The sequence below is a fragment of the Entelurus aequoreus genome, linkage group LG10 (genome assembly GCF_033978785.1).
Source record: "Entelurus aequoreus isolate RoL-2023_Sb linkage group LG10, RoL_Eaeq_v1.1, whole genome shotgun sequence".
In the NCBI taxonomy this organism is placed as follows: domain Eukaryota; kingdom Metazoa; phylum Chordata; class Actinopteri; order Syngnathiformes; family Syngnathidae; genus Entelurus; species Entelurus aequoreus.
Genome location: NC_084740.1, coordinates 9974587 through 9994393, shown reverse-complemented (window position 1 = coordinate 9994393; position 19807 = coordinate 9974587). Strand labels below are relative to the sequence as shown.

Genomic DNA, 19807 nt, shown 5'->3' with positions numbered 1-19807 from the left:
AGTATGACACATAGAATGGATCTGCTATCCCCGTTTAAATTAAAAAAAATAATTTCAGTAGGCCTTTAATCTACAGCAGGCCTGGGCAAATATTTTGCCTCGGGGGGCCAAATTTTGAGAAAAAAATGTGTCTGGGGGCCGGTACCTCTATTTTTAAGAACACTAATACAAAACCACACAATAATGTCTGATTGGAAGCTAAAAACGTTATGACAGACCGCCTTAAAAAACGGAATGGCATTTTTTTTTTTTACTGAATGAGACACCCAGAATGTACATGAAAATAAAGAATGTGGGATTTAAAATATTAACTATATGAACGATAAAACACTGAATATTGACAACATATGAACGTCACACCCCCTCTTGTTCAACATATTTTACAATCAAGCGAAACGCAACAAAAATGCAACAAACACAGCGCAATATGAACGTGGAGGGTAAAAAAAACAAAACACCTACAATCTGATATATCTGATATATCACTAAGCTTTAGAGCTTTGTTGTAAAAATCTCCTTCCGCGTCTGTCCCTGACACCCGCATTTCAGGCTGGCCGCTCTGGAAACACTCTGTGGAAACGCTCCTCACCCACACTGCTTGGTGCCTGTCTGAGCTGCTGTGACTTGAGTTTGAGTTTATTTGGATGATACATCACAATTTCCAGTTTCTTTATTCAACATGTTCGAAAAGGAGTATGAAGAAGCAGAGCTTATTTAATCCTACCCCTTTTCCTTTACATAACAGTTGCTAAAACTTTTGTTCACTTCCTGTTCTCAATTTATTCACAATATACTCCATAAGTAATCACAATGAAAATAAATAAATAATACTCGATGAAGTAAGTTACATTTCATATGGTGAGATGGTAAGATTATCTAGAAAATGAACGGATGGAGGAGATACATTCAGAATGTTTATCATGGTTCTTCTTCTTTGTACTTTGTAAACACTTTAAGTTTAAAGAGTTTCTTGAAGTGGATCATATTAGTACATGGTTTGATTTCTTTGCTTAATCCATTCCATCATTTAATTCCACATACTGATATACTGAATGTACGGGACAATGCACCTTATAATCCGGTGCGCCATATTGTCCGTAAAATACGGTAGGCATTCTAGGCTTCAACAATCACAAAAAAAGCCCGCAAATTCCTGGGGGTGACACATTATTACACAACTGACCCTTCGTCATATTATTGTTACTATTGTTTACCAACAAACTAATGGAAAACCTGCTTTGGAATCAGAGGTCGAAAGGACTAGCTGATATTTTAGTTTGGCTTTTGTAGAATTTCTTTTTAAAATGGTTTTAATGCATACTTGCCAACCTTGAGACCTCCAATATCGGGAGGTGGGAGGGGGGCTTGGTCGGGGGGGGGGGGGAATTCACCAACTCGAGTATTTCATATATATATATACATATATATATATATATATATATACATATATATATATATATATATATATATATATATATATATATATATATATATATATATATATATATATATATATATAAATATATATATATATATATATATATATATATATATATATATATATATATGTATATATATATATATATATATATATATATATATATATATATATATATATATATATATATATATATATATATATATATATATGTGTGTATGAAATACTTGACTTTCAGTGAATTCTAGCTATATATATATATATATATATATATATATATATATATATATATATATATATATATATATATATATATATATATATATATATATATATATATTTATTTTATTTACATAAAATAAATACTTGAATTTCAGTGTTCCGGTGGCTATCCATTAGATGGCAGTATTGTCCTGTTTAACTTCTCCGTTCATGATGAGTATATCATTTCGGCCACCGTGTTCAATGGATAAGTCTGTTCTACATATTTACAGGCAACATACACCTTCCCCTTCGAACGTCTCCTTGTTGTGTGCGCAGTTGTGCACTCTGCTCTCTAAAAGCCCTAGATGTTATGACGTCATTGGGCAGGCAAGCTGTTTATATTGTGGGAAAGCGGATGTAAGAACAGGCTGTCCCCACTCAGGTCCGCATTGAGCTGGAGGGGGCGTGGCCTCCAGCTCCGGCTGAATACCGGGAGTTTGTCGGGAGAGGCGCTGAATACCGGGATTCTCCCGCTAAAAACGGGAGGGTTGGCAAGTATGTTTTAATGACAAAAAAGCTTGTCAGAAAGCAATAATATTGAGTAAAGAACTGCATTTGCATTTTTCTGTCAACATTGAAATACATTTATCAGAAAATACAATACAGGCTAAAAGTTTGGACACACCTTCTCCTCATTCACTGCGTTTTCTTTATTTTCATGACTATTTACATTGTATATTGTCACTGAAGGCATCAAAACTATGACACCTGTGAAGTGAAAACCATTTCAGGTGACTACCTCTTGAAGCTCATTGAGAGAATGCCAAGAGTGTGCAAAGCAGTAATCAGAGCAAAGGGTCGCTATTTTGAAGAAATAGAATATAAAACATGTTTTCGGTTATTTCACCTTTTTTTGTTAAGTACATAACTCCACTTGTTCATTCATAGTTTTGATGCCTTCAGTGACAATCTACAATGTAAATAGTCATGCAAATAAAGAAATCCCATTGAATGAGAAGGTGTGTCCAAACTTGTATCGTATGTAATGCCTTATTGTTGCACATTATTTCCAGGCTTTTGCCACTTTTGCGGACCGCAGCTTATTTTTTATTGACCCCTGACACATTCTCAAAACAAGTCCCGCATTGGAACATTAAACACACACACAAAAAAAAAATGCTAATGGCCAAAGTCCATGGGAATTGGAATTAACAACCACAATGGCCGACAATCTGTGCAATGCTAAATTTTCGAGTGCGCGAAAGCCCTCAAAAAGGTTTTAATTCACCGAAAAATAGTAATATTAATAAGGAGTAATACAAAGAAGAACTTTAATATCTCAAAAGGGTTAGATTAGATCTCACTAATTTTCTTTGTCACCAACGACACAAAGGTAAGATGTGCATTAAGGCTGAAACGACGCGTCGACGTAGTCGACGTCATCGGTTATGTAAATACGTCGACGCCGTTTTTGTGCGTCGACGCGTCGCATAATTACGTCACACTACCGTCATGGCGGAGCGCAAAGCAGACTGTGCAAGCGAGGGGAAAAACGCACGCCAAAAGTCGTCAAAAGTGTGGGAGTATTTCAATACACAGCCTAATAATGTTGTTGTACGCACACTGTGTCGAGCGTAAATGGCCTATCATAGCAGCACAACGGCTATGAACGAACATTTGAAAAGAAAACCATCAACCATCAACTAGTCAATCGTCCGCGTTAGCATACGTTGTCATCATTACACAAAAACATGAATGTGTCATTTGTATCTGCTAGGGGTGTAACGTTATGTGTTTTGTATTGAACCGTTTCGGTACGGGGCTTTCGGTTCGGTACGGGGTTGTACCGAACGAGTTTCTAAGCTAAAGCTAACTTTAGCTGCTAAAGTCTTAACAAGCTGCTTTGCTCCTTCTGCTTCTGTCTCAGCACGCAGCATTGTCCCACCCATACAACCATCTGATTGGTACACACGCAGCATTGTCCCACCCACACAACCATCTGATTGGTACACACGCAGCATTGTCCCACCCATACAACCATCTGATTGGTACACACGCAGCATTGTCCCACCCACACAACCATCTGATTGGTACACACGCAGCATTGTCCCACCCACACAACCATCTGATTGGTACACACGCAGCATTGTCCCACCCACACAACCATCTGATTGGTACACACGCAGCATTGTCCCACCCATACAACCATCTGATTGGTACACACGCAGCATTGTCCCACCCACACAACCATCTGATTGGTACACACGAAGCATTATCAGCCAATCAGCAGTGCGTATTCAGAGCGCATGTAGTCAGCGCTTCAGCGTGGAGCAGATAGGTGTTTAGCAGGTGAGCATCGGGCAGTGGACTCTCCCCAAATGATAATAAACACCTCCCAGTCAACTACTAGTAACATCACTATGAGCCCGTTGACCTACTAGAAATTTAAACTGCAGCTCAGCTCACTCGCAGTCCTGGTTTGAGGTGAAGGCTAATTACCTCTCAGTTCCAGCCACATCGACCCCTTCTGAGCGCCTATTTTCAGCTGCTGGGAATATTGTAAACAAGAAAAGAACCAGAGCATGTAGACATGCTAACCTTTCTTCATTACAACTGTTAGTCACTCACTGGAATGAGTAGAATTGGTTATTGTGTACTGTGTTGGACTGGATGTTTATTTTGCACATTTTAAAAGCAATACTTAATGTTTACAGTCCTCCAGAATATTTAGATTGGCACTTTTTTGTATTGATGTTTATCTTTATTTTTGCACATTTTAGCAAATAAGCAATACTTTCACTTTTGTTGAAATGTTTACACTTTTGTTAGAGAATATTTCGTTTTGCACTTTTTTGTATTGGATGTTTATCTTTATTTTTGCACATTTTAAAGCAAAATAAGCAATACTTTTACTTTTGAAATGCTTATACTATTGCAGAATATTAAGATTTGCACTGGATGTTTACTTTTATATTTGCACATTAAAAAGCAAATAAGCTACTTTTAATTTTGTTAAATGTTAAAAGTTTTAAATGTTTACATTGTTACAGAATATTTTGTCATGTTGTTGTCAATGTTGACTGAGTGGCCATACTTTTTTTTTTGTAAATAAAAGCCATGCCTTTTGAAAAAACTGGCCTACTTTTATTTGTTCATCTTCATTTTAAATAAAATAAAATAAAAAATAATCGGTAAAAGGAAAAATAATCTATAGACGAATCGAAAAAATAATCTATAGATTAACCGATTAATCGAAAAAATAATCTATAGATTAATCGATAGAAAAATAATCGTTAGCTGCAGCCTTAATGTGCATGTTTTGTTCAGATTGTTAGCATATGTTGATTGACCCACATTGTATTGGTTTTAGTATCTTTAATGTACAAAATGTATCGATGTTGGACCCCTCTGGTATATTCCTTTATCTCTGTCTATAGGGAGTACTTTTACTTTGGATCAATGCCAGGATTTACACTGCAGGTCTAAGTGCTCAACTCCCATTTAATGCAAATATCTGATTTTATAGTGAATTTAAATGTATTTTTAGTAACCCACATCCTTTATTACTGTCTTTATATAAAACCCAGAACCAGTGAAGTTGGCACGTTGTGTAAATGGTAGGGGTGTAACAGTACGTGTATTTGTATTGAACCATTTCGGTACGGGGGTTCCGGTTCGGTTCGGAGGTGTACCGAACGAGTTTCCACACGGACATATTAAGTAGCGTAACGTACGTTGTGTACACAATACAACACACGGCATGCTAGCAGCTAACGGGTTACGATAAACTGACCATACGTCCTCTTTTCACCGGACATGTCCTCTTTTGCAGAGCTGTCAGGGTGGAGTTTCTTAAATGCCTCAAACGTTTGAGTTAGGGTTGCGTGTATTTTCAATGTACGTTCAGGGTTAAGAAGGGGTTGAAAACAAAACAAATTGTGCGTGCAGCAGCATTCGTGAGGGAGGGGCAGAGACAGAGAGAGCGAGAGAGTTATGATAAACGCGCATGTGTCGTTTTATCCATAGATTTATCAGATTTAATTTTTTATTATCTATAGCAGGGGTGTCAAAAGTGTGCCCCGGAGGCCATTTGCGGCCCACAGCTAATGTTTTAAAGGCCCACGGCACATTCTAAAAATACTATTAAAATAAACAAAAACATAACATTGAATCAAAATCAATGTTATTATGAATTATTGACCTATCCAAGGTTCTGATTACTTCACATCAAATATTCCACTAAGAAAAATATTTTTAGTGGAAGATTTTGCAAATTTGGTAAATAAATAACCCAAAAATGTATATTTTGTTGTTTTCTTACTGTACCGAAAATGAACCGAACCGTGACCTCTAAACCGTGGTACGCGCTGAACCGAAATTGTTGTGTACCGTTACACCCCTAGTAAACGGTGAATAAAAACAGAATACAATGATTTGCAAATCCTTTTCAACCTATATTCAATTGAATAGACTGCAAAGACAAAATACTTAACGTTCGAACGGGTAAACTTTGTCATTTTTGCAAATATTAGCTCATTTAGAATTTGATCACTGCAACATGTTTCAAAAAAGCTGGCACAAGTGCCAAAAAGACTGAGAACATTGAGGAATGCTCATCAAACACTTATTTAGAACATCCCACAGGTGAACAGGCTAATTGGGAACAGGTGGGTGCCATGATTGGGTATAAAAGCAAGTTTTAATGAAATGCTCAGTCATTCAGAAACAAGGATGGGGCAAGGGTCACCACTTTGTAAACAAATGCGTGAGCAAATTGTCGAACAGTTTAAGAACAACATTTCTCAACGAGCAAATGCAAGGAATTTAGGGATTTCACCAAAACGTTCAGAGAATCTGGAGAAATCACTGCACGTAAGCGGCAATGCCCGTGACCTTAGATCCCTCAGACGGTACTGCATCAAAAACCGACATCAGTGTGTAAAGGATATCACCACATGGGCTCAGGAACACTTGAAAAAACCACTGACAGTAACTACAGTTTGTCGCTACATCTGTAAGTGCAAGTTAAAACTCTACGATGCAAAGCGAAAGCCATTTATCAACAACACCCAGAAACGCCGCCGGCTTTGCTGAGCCCGAGTTCATCTAAGATGAACTGTTATCAAAGGTGGTTATCAAAAACAGTATACCGGTAATATACAGTATTTCAAAGGGTTCATTTATGCATATCCAGATACTGCATACATTATGCAGAGACAGAAGCTGCTAGGTTGTACCCAGCTGGGATAGGCTCCAGCCCCCCGGCAGCCCCTGTAAATGGATGGATGGATATCCTTAGTACATTATCTTTGGCTGCCCTGCACAAAAAAAAAAAAAAGAAGATGTTTGTGGAGCGTGCACGCATTTTGAAAGTCATTAAACTGGCAGCATGTGTGTTGAGTTTGATGAGGGTCAGAAGTTTAGCACACAAAGGGATTTATATTTCATACGTATTTTACATAATGAATCATAACTGCAAATATTTACTGTGATTTATTTTGTCTTCTCCTCTAGAAGAAATCTGCACTACAGCTGACTGTACTCAGTCAGGTAAGCACTGTTTGTCTTCTTTGTGTGTTATTCTGAGGCATGGCTTTTGAGAGAAGGGGAGAATGACTGACATAAAATGACTTCAAACATAATTTCATAAATTGCCACTTCAGTCATGCTGCACAGAAACAAATTGATTTTAATCTCACCTCAGACTACATTTAATAACATGGTAATTCATTGCTGTATTCTGTAATTCCAGCCTGTAAATTTGGATATATTTCTGTAGATTAATGACCTACTTCTGTCACATTTGACTGACAACCACCGTCATGAGAGATCCCTCTGCAGCCTCTCAAAAAATAAAACCACATCCCAATGCATGCTCAAAAACAACCAAACAACTGTCTTAATTGGCGAATGAGCTTCATCCGCTGTTTTGTTCAGGTTATTTATCTATGGCAGGTTGAAAGGGATAGTTTATTTTGAAGTCTACTTGTGTATGCATGTTATTCACTATACCACTAGAGTGTGAAACATTGTGTTTGTGTGCCATGCGGCCTCAGGAAACGATGGCGGCTCGCCTCACTGACTTGGACAACTTGGACAAATATCAGGTTGGGGGTTAAACGAGAGGATTGCTCCTTTGTTTTTGTTGTTGAAAGAGCCATATTGGACCAAAAATACAAAAAACATATCTGTCTGGAGCCGCAAAAAAATTAAAAGCCGTATATATGTCTTTTAATAAAGGCAACACATGACATAAGTGTCTATATTAGCTATATTAGCCTACTATCAAAATGACTATGTGTTGCAGGATGAAGCAAATCTTCGTTGACAGAAATGTTGAAATGTAATATTTTTTCTACACATTTTTTCCAACATCAGAAACCATTAGTAAATCAGAGGCTACTCAGAAGGTGAGATAACTCCTGGAAATTACTGGCTTTTAATGGCCAAAGGTATAGATGTGTGTGTCCAAGTTAAAGGAAATGGCAGGCTGTCTTCTTCTAATAGATTTATTACAATCTTTGGCAAGCTAGGTGATGTTTGCTGTGGTCTGGAACAACATGCACACAAACAACTATCTGAAATGCAGTCAATATTACATACAGATAATGTGTCATGAGACATTTAAAACAAAAATGTATACAAAGAGGATAAAAGTAAAGGATATTAAATGAGCTCAAATATAGCTACAAATGAGGCATCATGATGTTAGCATTGATTAGCTTGCAGTCGTGCACTGCAAGCTGATTAGCACTCCAACAAGTCAATAACATCAACAAAGCGCACCTTTGTGCATTCACGCACAGCATGCAACTTTTGGTGGACAAAATGAGACAAAGAAGGAGTGGAAGATTTTACATGTAAACAAACTGTTGCGTCACAGTCCACACAATGCTGAGTTCAAGAACCACTAACATTAGTAGGACAAAACGATGTTCACCAAATACTCTCATCAATGAAGCATACACACAAACATATTAAACAGTGGGCGTTCTAACAATTGGGAAGGTTTGTGTCATGTTTGTCCTCAAACAAAAAAAAACATACTCAAACAAAACAAAAAAAAATTCCCCCCCATCTTTTTCCATTTTCAATCCTTTTTTAAAAATGCTCGAAGTTGGTAGAGTGGCCGGGCCAGCAATCGGAGGGTTGCTGGTTACTGGGGTTCAATCCCCACCTTCTACCATCCTAGTCACGTCCGTTGTGTCCTTGGGCAAGACACTTCACCCTTGCTCCTGATGGCTGCTGGATAGCGCCTTGCATGGCAGCTCCCTCCATCAGTGTGTGAATGTGTGTGTGAATGTGGAAATAGTGTCAAAGCGCTTTGAGTACCTTGAAGGTAGAAAAGCGCTATACAAGTATAACCCATTTATCATTTATTAATCATGCGGCTCGAGAGCCGCGGGGTGCTTACCCCCGGTTGAGAACAATGAGCTTTTTCTCAGGGAATGTGATGCTTAAGGGCCCGAAAATACAGATTTTCTGGATCAGATTTTGTGGCGTTTTTTGCTCACAAGGGATGGTACCTGTCACATTTGAATAAAGTACACATATAATGAGCAGTTTATATTAGTGATATTTCAACTTGAAACTAGTTCATCTGTATTGTTATTAAATATGGTACCTATTTGCAAGTAGCAGTAATGTTAACAATGTATGCAGTACCATCCTTTGAAAATGGTAATGTTAACATTTGAAAACATATTTGTTATCCTAGATGGGGCAATTTGGTTTTTTTTGGGTCTTGTATCACTGGACAAACACAAATTCCTACCAAGGCCACCTTTGGGGACATATGGCAAAAAAAACTTGAGGGCACACCACTTTCTGAATGTTTTTTTTACAAACCCCGAAACCAGTGAAGTTGGCACGTTTTGTAAATCGTAAATAAAAACAGAATACAAAGATTTGCAAATCATTTTCGACTTATATTCAATTGAATAGACTGCAAAGACAAGATAAAAAAAACCTAAATTTTTTGCAAATATTAGCTCATTTCAAAAAAGCTGGCACAAGTGGCAAAAAAGACTGAGAAAGTTGAGGAATGCAAACACTTATTTGGAACATCCCACAGGTGAACAGGCTAATTGGGAACAGGTGGGTGACATGATTGGGTATAAAAGCAGCTACCGTGAAATGTTCAGTCATTCACAAGCAAGGATGGGGCGAGGGTCACCACTTTGAGAACAAATGCGCGAGCAAATTGTCCAGTGTGTAAGGGATATCACCACATGGGCTCAGGAACACTTTGGAAAACCACTATCGGTAAATACAGTTTGTCGCTACATCTGTAAGTGCAAGTTAAAACTCTACTATGCAAATGTATCAACAACACCCAGAAATGCCGCCGCTTCATTGATGCAAAGTGGAAAAGTGTTTTGTGGTCTGACGAGTCCACATTTCAAATTGTTTTTGGAAACTGTGGACGTTGTGTCCTCCGGAACAAAGAGGAAAAGAACCATCCGGATTGTTATAGGCACAAAGTTCAAAAGCCAGCATCTGTGATGGTATGGTGGGGGTATTAGTGGCCAAGGCATGGGTAACTTACACATCTGTGAAGGCACCATTAATGCTGAAAGGTACATACAGGTTTTGGAGCAACATATGTTGCCATCCAAGCAACGTTATCATGGACGCCCCTGCTTATTACAGCACGGCAATACCAAGCGACGTGTTACAGGCAGGCCAGATCTGTCTCCTATTGAAAATGTGTGGCGCATTATGAAGCCTAAAATACGACAACGGAGTTGTTGAACAACTTAAGCTGTACATCAAGCAAGAATGGGAAAGAATTCCACCTGAAAAGCTTCAAAAATGGGTCTCCTCAGTTCCCAAATGTTTACTGAGTGTTGAAAAGGAAAGGCCATGTAACACAGTGGTAAAAATGCCCTTGTGTCAACTTTTTTGCAATTTGTTGCTGCCATTAAATTATAAGTTAATGATTATTTGCACACACAAAAAAAAAGTTTCTCAGTTAGAACATTAAATATCTTGTCTTTGTAGCCTATTCCATTGAATGTAAGTTGAAAAGGTTTTGCAAATCATTGTACCGTATTTCCTTGAATTGGCGCAGGGAATATAGTATTCGCACGTCTAGAATTACTGCCGGGTCAAACTCGTTCCTCAAAATAATTAACGCATGCTTGGCCTTATCGCCGGTTTATTATTGAAGCCGGATCAAATTCGTTTCGCAAAATATTAATTTTATTATCGCATGTCTATAATTTTCACCGGGTCAAACTCGTTTCGCAAAATATTTAGCATATGGCTAGAACTTCCACCGGGTCAAATTCGTTACGTCACGAGTGACGCATCTGTCCTCATTTTCAAAATGGAGGAAGCTGCTTTCAGTAGTTTACAATCGCACAAAGGAAAACAGATAAAGAGCTATTCAGTAGGATTTAAGGTCCAAGCTATTGAATACCGGTACAGTATGTTAAAGAGAACAGTAAGCAGCTATGTTTTATTAATATACCGTAGCTGCGTGTGTGAAATACTGTATAAGTCATTAAATGACTCCCGCCTCCTGGTGGTAGAGGGCGCTGCCGCGCTAGTGATCCTTCTTGCGACTTCCGGTACTGCAGAAGAAGTGAACACACGCAGCAAGAGATTTTTTTCTCTTCCTTTTAACAAGGAGGGTATCTAAAATAAAACAGTTTTCTAAACTGGACTTTCAATGGAAGCAGGAGGTAATAATTAAAGGAATATCTCCATCGAGACAGAGACTTTTAAAACGGAAAAAAGAAAATAATGAAGACTTCTATCTATAAACAAGTTATCGATGCTTTTGGTCAGAAGGAGCTGCAAATGGACTCCATTTATAAGTACAGGTAAGACCATAATAACGTTTTTTTTTAATTAAATGTGCTTTTCATGATGGTATGCTTACATCACACTCAAAGCGCACGTCTACATTTTATGGATTCCTCTTGGGAAACGCCGGAGTGAGAAGAGGTTTTAAAATAATTAGCGCATGCACGGCCATCCCGCCGGTTTCCGGTAAACGCAGGAGTGACAGGAGGTTTTAAATTAATTAACACCCCTGCGGCTATTCAAGGAAATACGGTATTCTGTTTTTATTTACGAATTACACAACGTGCCAACTTCACTGGTTTTGGGTTTTGTATAATCAACCAGGAGAAGTAATACACTTTTGTCAGAAACATTCAGTCGAAATGGGGACATGTGTATGATGAAGTAACATGGGGCAGTGTACACATTTACACACAGATTGAGGGGAGGGTACACACACTCACACACACATTTTTTAAAAAGTCACTTTTTGAGGGACTTTGGTGTTTTGTATCTTTATCGAGAACATGTTCCACCTTAAAGCGAGTGGAATGCACAGGGAGTCTCACTGCCTGTTCACTTTGTTCTGTTCAAGGACAAAACACGATGAGTACACCCTGTGTTTTTTTTTTCTATCTTTGCAAATACACATCACATTTTCTCGGGTTTTGATGATAACAAGAGGTGCCAGGAACGAGAGTGTGGACGAATGTGTGTGTGTGTGTCCGAAACACCCCGGTCAGTAAAATGTTGGTTTCATTGGATAATTCCCAAACAACTCCGCCAGTGAGAGGCAGCAAGGTGGACACTATCATGTGTGTAGAAGGACCATCTAGAACAGGGGTGTCAAACTATTTTTAGATCGGGGGCCACATGGAGAAAAATCTACTCCCAGGTGGGCCGGACAGGTAAAATCACGGCACGATAACTTAAAAATAAAGACAAATTCAGATTGTTTTCTTTGTTTAAAAATAGAACAAGAAAATTCTGAAAATGTACAAATCATAATGTTTTTTTGTTTTTTTTTACACTTACATGTTGCGGTTAATAGTATTCTATCTTTATTTGTCGTTATTTATATTTTCTGAATACATTATGTGATAATGTTCATCAGTCAACTCATTGGTGTTAATTTTCAATCTATTACGATAACAAAATTATATCAAAATCAAATTACAGGATGTCATTCATGTAAGTTTGCTCATTTTCCTTAACTGGTGCACTAACATCATGTGGTTTATTTTATTTTTTTTTACATATGTAGCATAATCTACAAAGATGCAAATAATTGCTATTGTGACATCTAGTGGACACATTTAGAACAGCAGTTTCTTTCATTCAAAAATTTTGGTTCATTTTTATACTTAGCAAACTCATCCCGCGGGCCGGATAAAACCTGTCCACGGGCCTGATCCGGCCCACGGGCATTATGTTTGACACCACTGATCCAGAAAGACAACGCCAGACCTTGTAGGGCACGGTCTTCTCTCCGCAACAGTATTGCTACTGTTTGTGCTGAATCCATTAGTAGAAAAGATTATAAATCTTCAGTTCTAGAGTCCTCGCCTCATTCAGACAAGCCATTAGAACAAAAAAAACCTATGGGGATTTTGTCCTAAAAAGGGAAGATCCGAACATTATAGAGAAAAGGTAATTGGAACTGTTATGGGGCTGTCATTTTTGTCCCCAATTGGAAAGCTGTGTGTGTATTCTGAAAAACTCAGGACTGTAAATTATACTAAATAAAATTATACTTTGTTGGTTTTTCTGCATTTGTTTTACTTTTGAGTAAAATTTTTTAATTTTTTCAAGGTTCATCTTATTTAATATGCTTTGTTGTTCACTCAAAAATGTTAATACAATTAATATTTAGTTCATTTAGTTTTTTGTACAGATGCTTAAAAAAACTGTTAGGTAAAACCAATACAACAAAACTGTGATATTAATCGAGATCACATGCATAAGTTAATTGTGCACACCATGGGGGGAGGGGGGGACTGGAAGCTGTCTTGCTTTGGCAGCACCATTTTTTTGCTCCCCCGAAATAAAGTTAAAAAACTGGTAAAATATGAGAAGGGAAAGAAGTGCTCAAAAGAGAGAATCCTGAGGAAATCGGGTGGGTATGATCTCAGCCTTTTAATAACGCGTTTTCATTGCAATATGTAATAGAACAGAGGTGTCAAAGTTGTTTTCACAGAGGGCCACATTGCAGTCATGTTTGGGCCGCTTCTAACAATTAATACTATAATTACACCATTTTTTAAATGTATTTTATTAGTAGATTAAAAAAAAACTAAAATGTAAAAAAAACATCGTAAATTGCAATAATTTCTGCTCAAAATGTAGTGTATATTACTGTAAATTGAAACACAGTACTGCTGTTTTTATGGTAAAAAAACAAGGCCGCTCAGTTGCCAGAATTTTACTGTAAAATTTACATTTGTTTTTTTACTGTAAATTTTAAAAAAAATGCAATTTTACAGTAACATTTTGGCACCTGAGCTGCCAGTTTGTTTGTTGTTGTTCTCTTACCGCAAATCAGCAACTGTAGATTTTTCGGTGTATTACTGTAAATGCTAAAACGGCATCAGAGTTTATTACAGTAAAAAAAAGTACTGTGTATTTCATTTAGAGAATAATGCTGTAAAAACCACAGTACATTTCACAATGTTACCATAAAATATATTGCTACTTTTACATTGCACAGTTTGATGGATACCTTGCTTTGAAATCATTATTATTAGTATTTATTTCTATTTAAAAAAATGGTTTGAATGTTTGATAATATAATTTTGCATAATTAAACAATAGTAGTTAACATCATTTGCGATTTTTTTTTGTCCCAAAATATTAGTATTTATTTCTATTTAAAAAATGGTTTGAATGTTTGATAATATAATTTTGCATAATTAAACAATAGTAGTTAACATCATTTGCGATTTTTTTTGTCCCAAAATATTAGTATTTATTTCTATTTAAAAAATTGTTTGAATGTTTGATAATATAATTTTGCATAATTAAACAATAGTAGTTAACATCATTTGCGATTTTTTTTTGTCCCAAAATATTAGTATTTATTTCTATTTAAAAAATGGTTTGAATGTTTGATAATATAATTTTGCATAATTAAACAATAGTAGTTAACATCATTTGCGATTTTTTTTTTGTCCCAAAATATTAGTATTTATTTCTATTTAAAAAATGGTTTGAATGTTTGATCATATAATTTTGCATAATTAAACAATAGTAGTTAACATCATTTGCGATTTTTTTTGGTCCCAAAATAGAAAGAAAGAATACATTTAGTAAGAAAAGTTACAGTACATTATTGATACATATTATTTCCAGGCTTTCGAGGGCCAAATAAAATGATGTGGCGGGCCAAATCTGGCCCCCGCGCCTTGAGTTTGACACATGTGTAATAGATCATTGGGGAAAAAAAAATCACGGTTTGTCAAAACTGATTTTTTGCTTATCAAATCAGTAAGAACAATCTTTCAACATGCAGCACAATGTTATCCTTCTAAAGACAGATTTGATTTGACATGCTGCCACAGCTCTATCATCATCAAGTCAAATATTTCTACCGTACTATTTCCTCCTGGCTGACAGTAAGTCCTCTGTCTATTACATGACAGCGGCTCGCCTGCTCCAGAACATGGACACCAGCACGGATCCTTGCGACAACTTTTACCAGTACGCTTGCGGCGGCTGGCTCAAAAAGAACCTCATCCCAGATACCAGCTCAAGATACGGCACCTTTGACGTCTTACGGGAGGAACTGCAGGTCATTCTTAAAGGTCAGCGTCTGCTCACATACCCTGCTAACACACGCACGCCAACACAAAGGCCAACCGTCTTGAGGCATCTTGGACAAAATGTAGTGCACTACTTGTTCTCAACCAGCAGAGGCGCCGTTGTTTTTGTATCTTGAAGAATCAAATCAGCTTTGTGCTACATCCTTACATACCTCCACAATAGTTCCTCTGCTCCCTAAAACGCTGATTTAGTATTTAGTGTGATGCCCATCCATATTCTTGGGCTTATACAGTCATGGTCAAAAGTTTACATACACTTGTAAAGAACATAATGTCATGGCTGTCTTGAGTTTCCAATAATGTCTACAACTCTTATTTTTTGTGATAGAGTGATTGGAGCACATACTTGTTGGTCACAAAATACACTCATGAAGTTTGGTTCTTTTATGAATTTATTATGGGTCTACTGAAAATTTGATCAAATCTGCTGGGTCAAAAGTATACATACAGCAATGTTAATATTTGGTTACATGTCCCTTGGCAAGTTTCACTGCAATAAGGCACTTTTGGTAGCCATCCACAAGCTTCTGGTTAAAATTTTCACCACCTCTCTTGACAAAATTGGTGCAGTTCAGCTAAATGTATTGGTTTTCTGACATGGACTTGTTTCTTCACCAAACAGCGACATTTTTGTTTCATCTGAGACCACATGGACCTTTGTCCATGTGGTCTCAGATGAAACAAACATTTCTGGAGGAAAGTTCTGTGCTCGGATGAAAAAAATTGAGCTGTTTGGCCACAATACCCAGCAATATGTTTGGAGGAGAAAAGGCGAGGCCTTTAATCCCAGGAACACCATTCCGACCGTCAAGCATGGTGGTGGTAGTTTTATGCTCTGGGCCTGTTTTGCTACCAATGGAACTGGTGCTTTACAGAGAGTAAATGGGACAATGAAAAAGGAGGATTACCTCCAAATTCTTCAGGACAACCTAAAACAGGGGTGTCAAACTCATTTTAGATCGGGGGCCACATGGAGAAAAATCTACTCCCAAATGGGCCGGACTAGTAAAATCACAGCACGATAACTTAAATATAAAGACAACTTCAGATCTTTTTCTTTGTTTAAAAAAAAATAAAACAAGCACATTCTGAAATTGTACAAATCATAATATTGTTGTTGTTTTTTTTACACTTACATGTTGCAGTTAATAGTATTCTATCTTTATATGTCGTTATTTATATTTTCTGAATAAATTATGTGACAATGTTCATCAGTCAACTCATTGGTGTTAATTTTCAATCTATCAAAATAAAAAAAATATATGAAAATGTTTGTTATTTATGTAGTTTGATCATTTTCCTCGACTGATGTACTAACATCATGTTGTTTATTTTGTACATATGTAGCATCATCTACAATGATACAAAGAATTGCTATTGCGACATCCAGTGGACACATTTAGAACAGCAGTTTCTTTCATTCAAAAGGTTCAGATTAATTTTTATACTTAGCAAACCTGTTCGCGGGCCTGATCCGGCCCTCGGGCCGTACGTTTGACGCCCCTGACCTAAAATCATCAGCACGGAGATTGGGTTTTGGGCGCAGTTGGGTGTTCCAACAGGACAATGACCCCAAACACACGTTAAAAGTGGTAAAGGAATGGCTACATCAGGCTAGAATTAAGGTTTTAGAATGGCCTTCCCAAAGTCCTGACTTAAACGTGTGGACAATGCTGAAGAAACAAGTCCATGTCCGAAAACCAGCAAATTTAGCTGAACTGCACCAATTTTGTCAAGAGGAGTGGTCAAAAATTCAACCAGAAGCTTGTGGATGGCTACCAAAAGCGCCTTATTGCAGTGAAACTTGCCAAGGGACATGTAACCAAATATTAACATTACTGTATGTATACTTTTGACCCAGCAGATTTGGCCACATTTTCAGTAGACCCACAATAAATTAATAAAATAACCAAACTTCATGAATATTTTTTGTGATGTTATGTGCTCCAATTTCTCTATCACAAAAAAAATAACAGTTGTAGAAATGATTGGAAACTCAAGACAGCCATGACATTATGTCCTTTACAAGTGTATGTCAACTTTTGACCACGACTGTATCATATTCAGTGCTGGATTATGATAGTCAGTAGTAATTGCTAAAAGAAAAAACTACACAACAGCATCATTCCCTGAGTTTTTCATTCAAAAAACCCAACGAACAAGAAATGACTAGCAGATGTGTCATTATCTCACATGACAGTTGCCATTAGTTCTTGTATTTTGTCTTATTTCCTGTCCAGCGTTCTCAATTTTTTTTTTCACTTTGTGTTTGCCTCCATTTGCCACAACTCCTCTGGTCTAAGCGCTGGCTTCCACAACAGTCCCTGATTGGCATTCCGGACACACCTGTCGCTGGTTGCCAATCAGGATGCTTCTTATGAGGACAGGGCTGGATCATTTTGCTCTATATTGCCTACCGTATGTTCCGGATCATAGGGCGCACCGGATTATAAGGCGCACTGACGATGAAATGTCTATTTTGGATCTTTTTTCATATTTAAAGGCCTACTGAAACCCACTACTACCGACCACGCAGTCTGATAGTTTATATATCAATGATGAAATCTTAACATTATAACACATGCCAATACGGCCGGGTTAACTTATAAAGTGACATTTTAAATTTGCCGCTAAACTTCCGGTTCGAAACGCCTCTGAGGATGCCGTATGCGCGTGACGTAACCCGGGGAACACGGGTATGCCTTCCACATTGAAGCCAATACGAAAAAGCTCTGTTTTCATTTCATAATTCCACAGTATTCTGGACATCTGTGTTCGTGAATCTGTTCCAATCATGTTCATTGCATTATGGAGAAGGAAGCTGAGCAAGCAAAGAAGAAAGTTGTCGGTGCGAAATGGACGTATTTTTCGAACGTAGTCAGCAACAACAGTACACAGCCGGCGCTTCTTTGTTTACATTCCCGGAAGATGCAGTCAAGATGGAAGAACTCGGATAACAGAGACTCTAACCAGGAGGACTTTTGACTTCGATACACAGACGCCTGTAGAGAACTGGGACAACACAGACTCTTACCAGGATTACTTTGATTTGGATGACAAAGACGCAGACGTGCTACTGTGAGTATGCAGCTTTGGCTTCTAAACATTTGATCGCTTGACCGTATGTGCGCAACTTTTTTTTGCGTATGTACGTAACTTTTTAAAAATATATAAGCTTTATGAACCTTGGGTTAGGTGAACGGTATCGCGAAATGATCAAGTATGACACATAGAATAGATCTGCTATCCCCGTTTAAATAAAAAAAATTCATTTCAGTAGGCCTTTAATATAAATGTTTAATGTTAGTGCGGCCCGCAAGTTTTATATGAACGGCGCTTGACAGCGCTGTGTGCGGAGCTGAAGCATTCTTGCCAACCCTCCCAATTTTCACCCATCAACAATTCTGAGGACATCAATATTGAGCCAACAATACTGAGGACAACAATATTGAGGGCACGAGGTTTAGCGTCCACTTTTTCTCCATTCAAGCAATGTGCCTGCACAGTCACATGTTATACGCGGCTTCAACAGACACACGTCAGCGACTGCAAGGCATACTTGTTCAACAGCCACACATGTCACACTGAGGGTGGCCGTATAAAAAAAAACTTTAACAACGTTACAAATATGCGCCACAATGTGAACCCACACCAAAAAAGAATGACAAACACATTTTGGGAGAACATCCTCACGTAACACAACATAAACACAACAGAACAAATACCCAGAATTCCTTGTAGCCCTAACTCTTCCGCGCTACAAGGAATCTACCAATCATGGTGTGGTATATGGCTCTCGAGGGCCGAACATTGACGTTCGCACTCTTCCTCCCTCCCTCCCTCGCTCTCTCTTGCTCTCTCTCGCTGTAAACTCCACAGCGAGCCCCCCCAAACCCCCCCACCCCCGCCCCCTCCCGTTGGCTCCAGACAGAGACGATTTTTGTTATTTGGGTCCAAAATACCCCTGCGTTAGTGGAAAAGCGGCAAATGAGTGAAAGCGAGAGAAACGTTGCCATGGAGACGAGGGTTGTCTTACGTGCTGCAGTCACACGGCGACACCTGTCCGTCAGTAATAAAGTCTGCGATAACCTGGACCAATTGCAAACCGTTATTTGTTTTTTTTATTGTTTAATTTGCATTGCCTCACATGATGAACACTACATATATTTTTATATGACGCCATATACTGTAACACTCACAGCCGTCACTTTTTCCCGGTACTTTCCGCCGACCGCCGTGTTGCTGTGGGGAGGAAAAGCATAAACATTATAAACAAAGAGAAGTCATGTCAGGTGTCAGGTAATAGGCAGATGTCATCTATTGCTGTATGGCGAGTGATTATACAGCTGGGTGGAGTGTGGAATGAAGGAGTTCTTGAATCGCACAGTGCGGGAAGGGAGTTGAAGGAGCCTGTTGGAGTATGAACTCCGCTGTGCCTTAATTGTCAGATGGAGGTGTCATGGCGAGTTTACTGACAGATTTAAGTAAGAACTTTACACTACTTTATATTAGAAATGGCAACAGCGGAGGATGAATGTCCCATAACAAAAAGATA

General features: G+C 38.0%; 1 protein-coding gene across 3 annotated transcripts in view; it reads left to right on the top strand.

The window, feature by feature from the left end:
- Positions 1 to 19807, top strand: part of LOC133658222 (neprilysin-like) — a 160044-nt gene that overhangs the window by 33203 nt on the left and 107034 nt on the right. For 2 of the 3 annotated variants that reach the window (XM_062060004.1, XM_062060005.1), the window contains exons 3-4: positions 7157 to 7192; positions 15073 to 15234. In XM_062060004.1, coding sequence (XP_061915988.1) covers positions 7157 to 7192; positions 15073 to 15234 — 198 coding nt within the window. The remainder of the gene's footprint in view (positions 1 to 7156; positions 7193 to 15072; positions 15235 to 19807) is intronic. The other variant, XM_062060006.1, reaches the window with a different exon arrangement.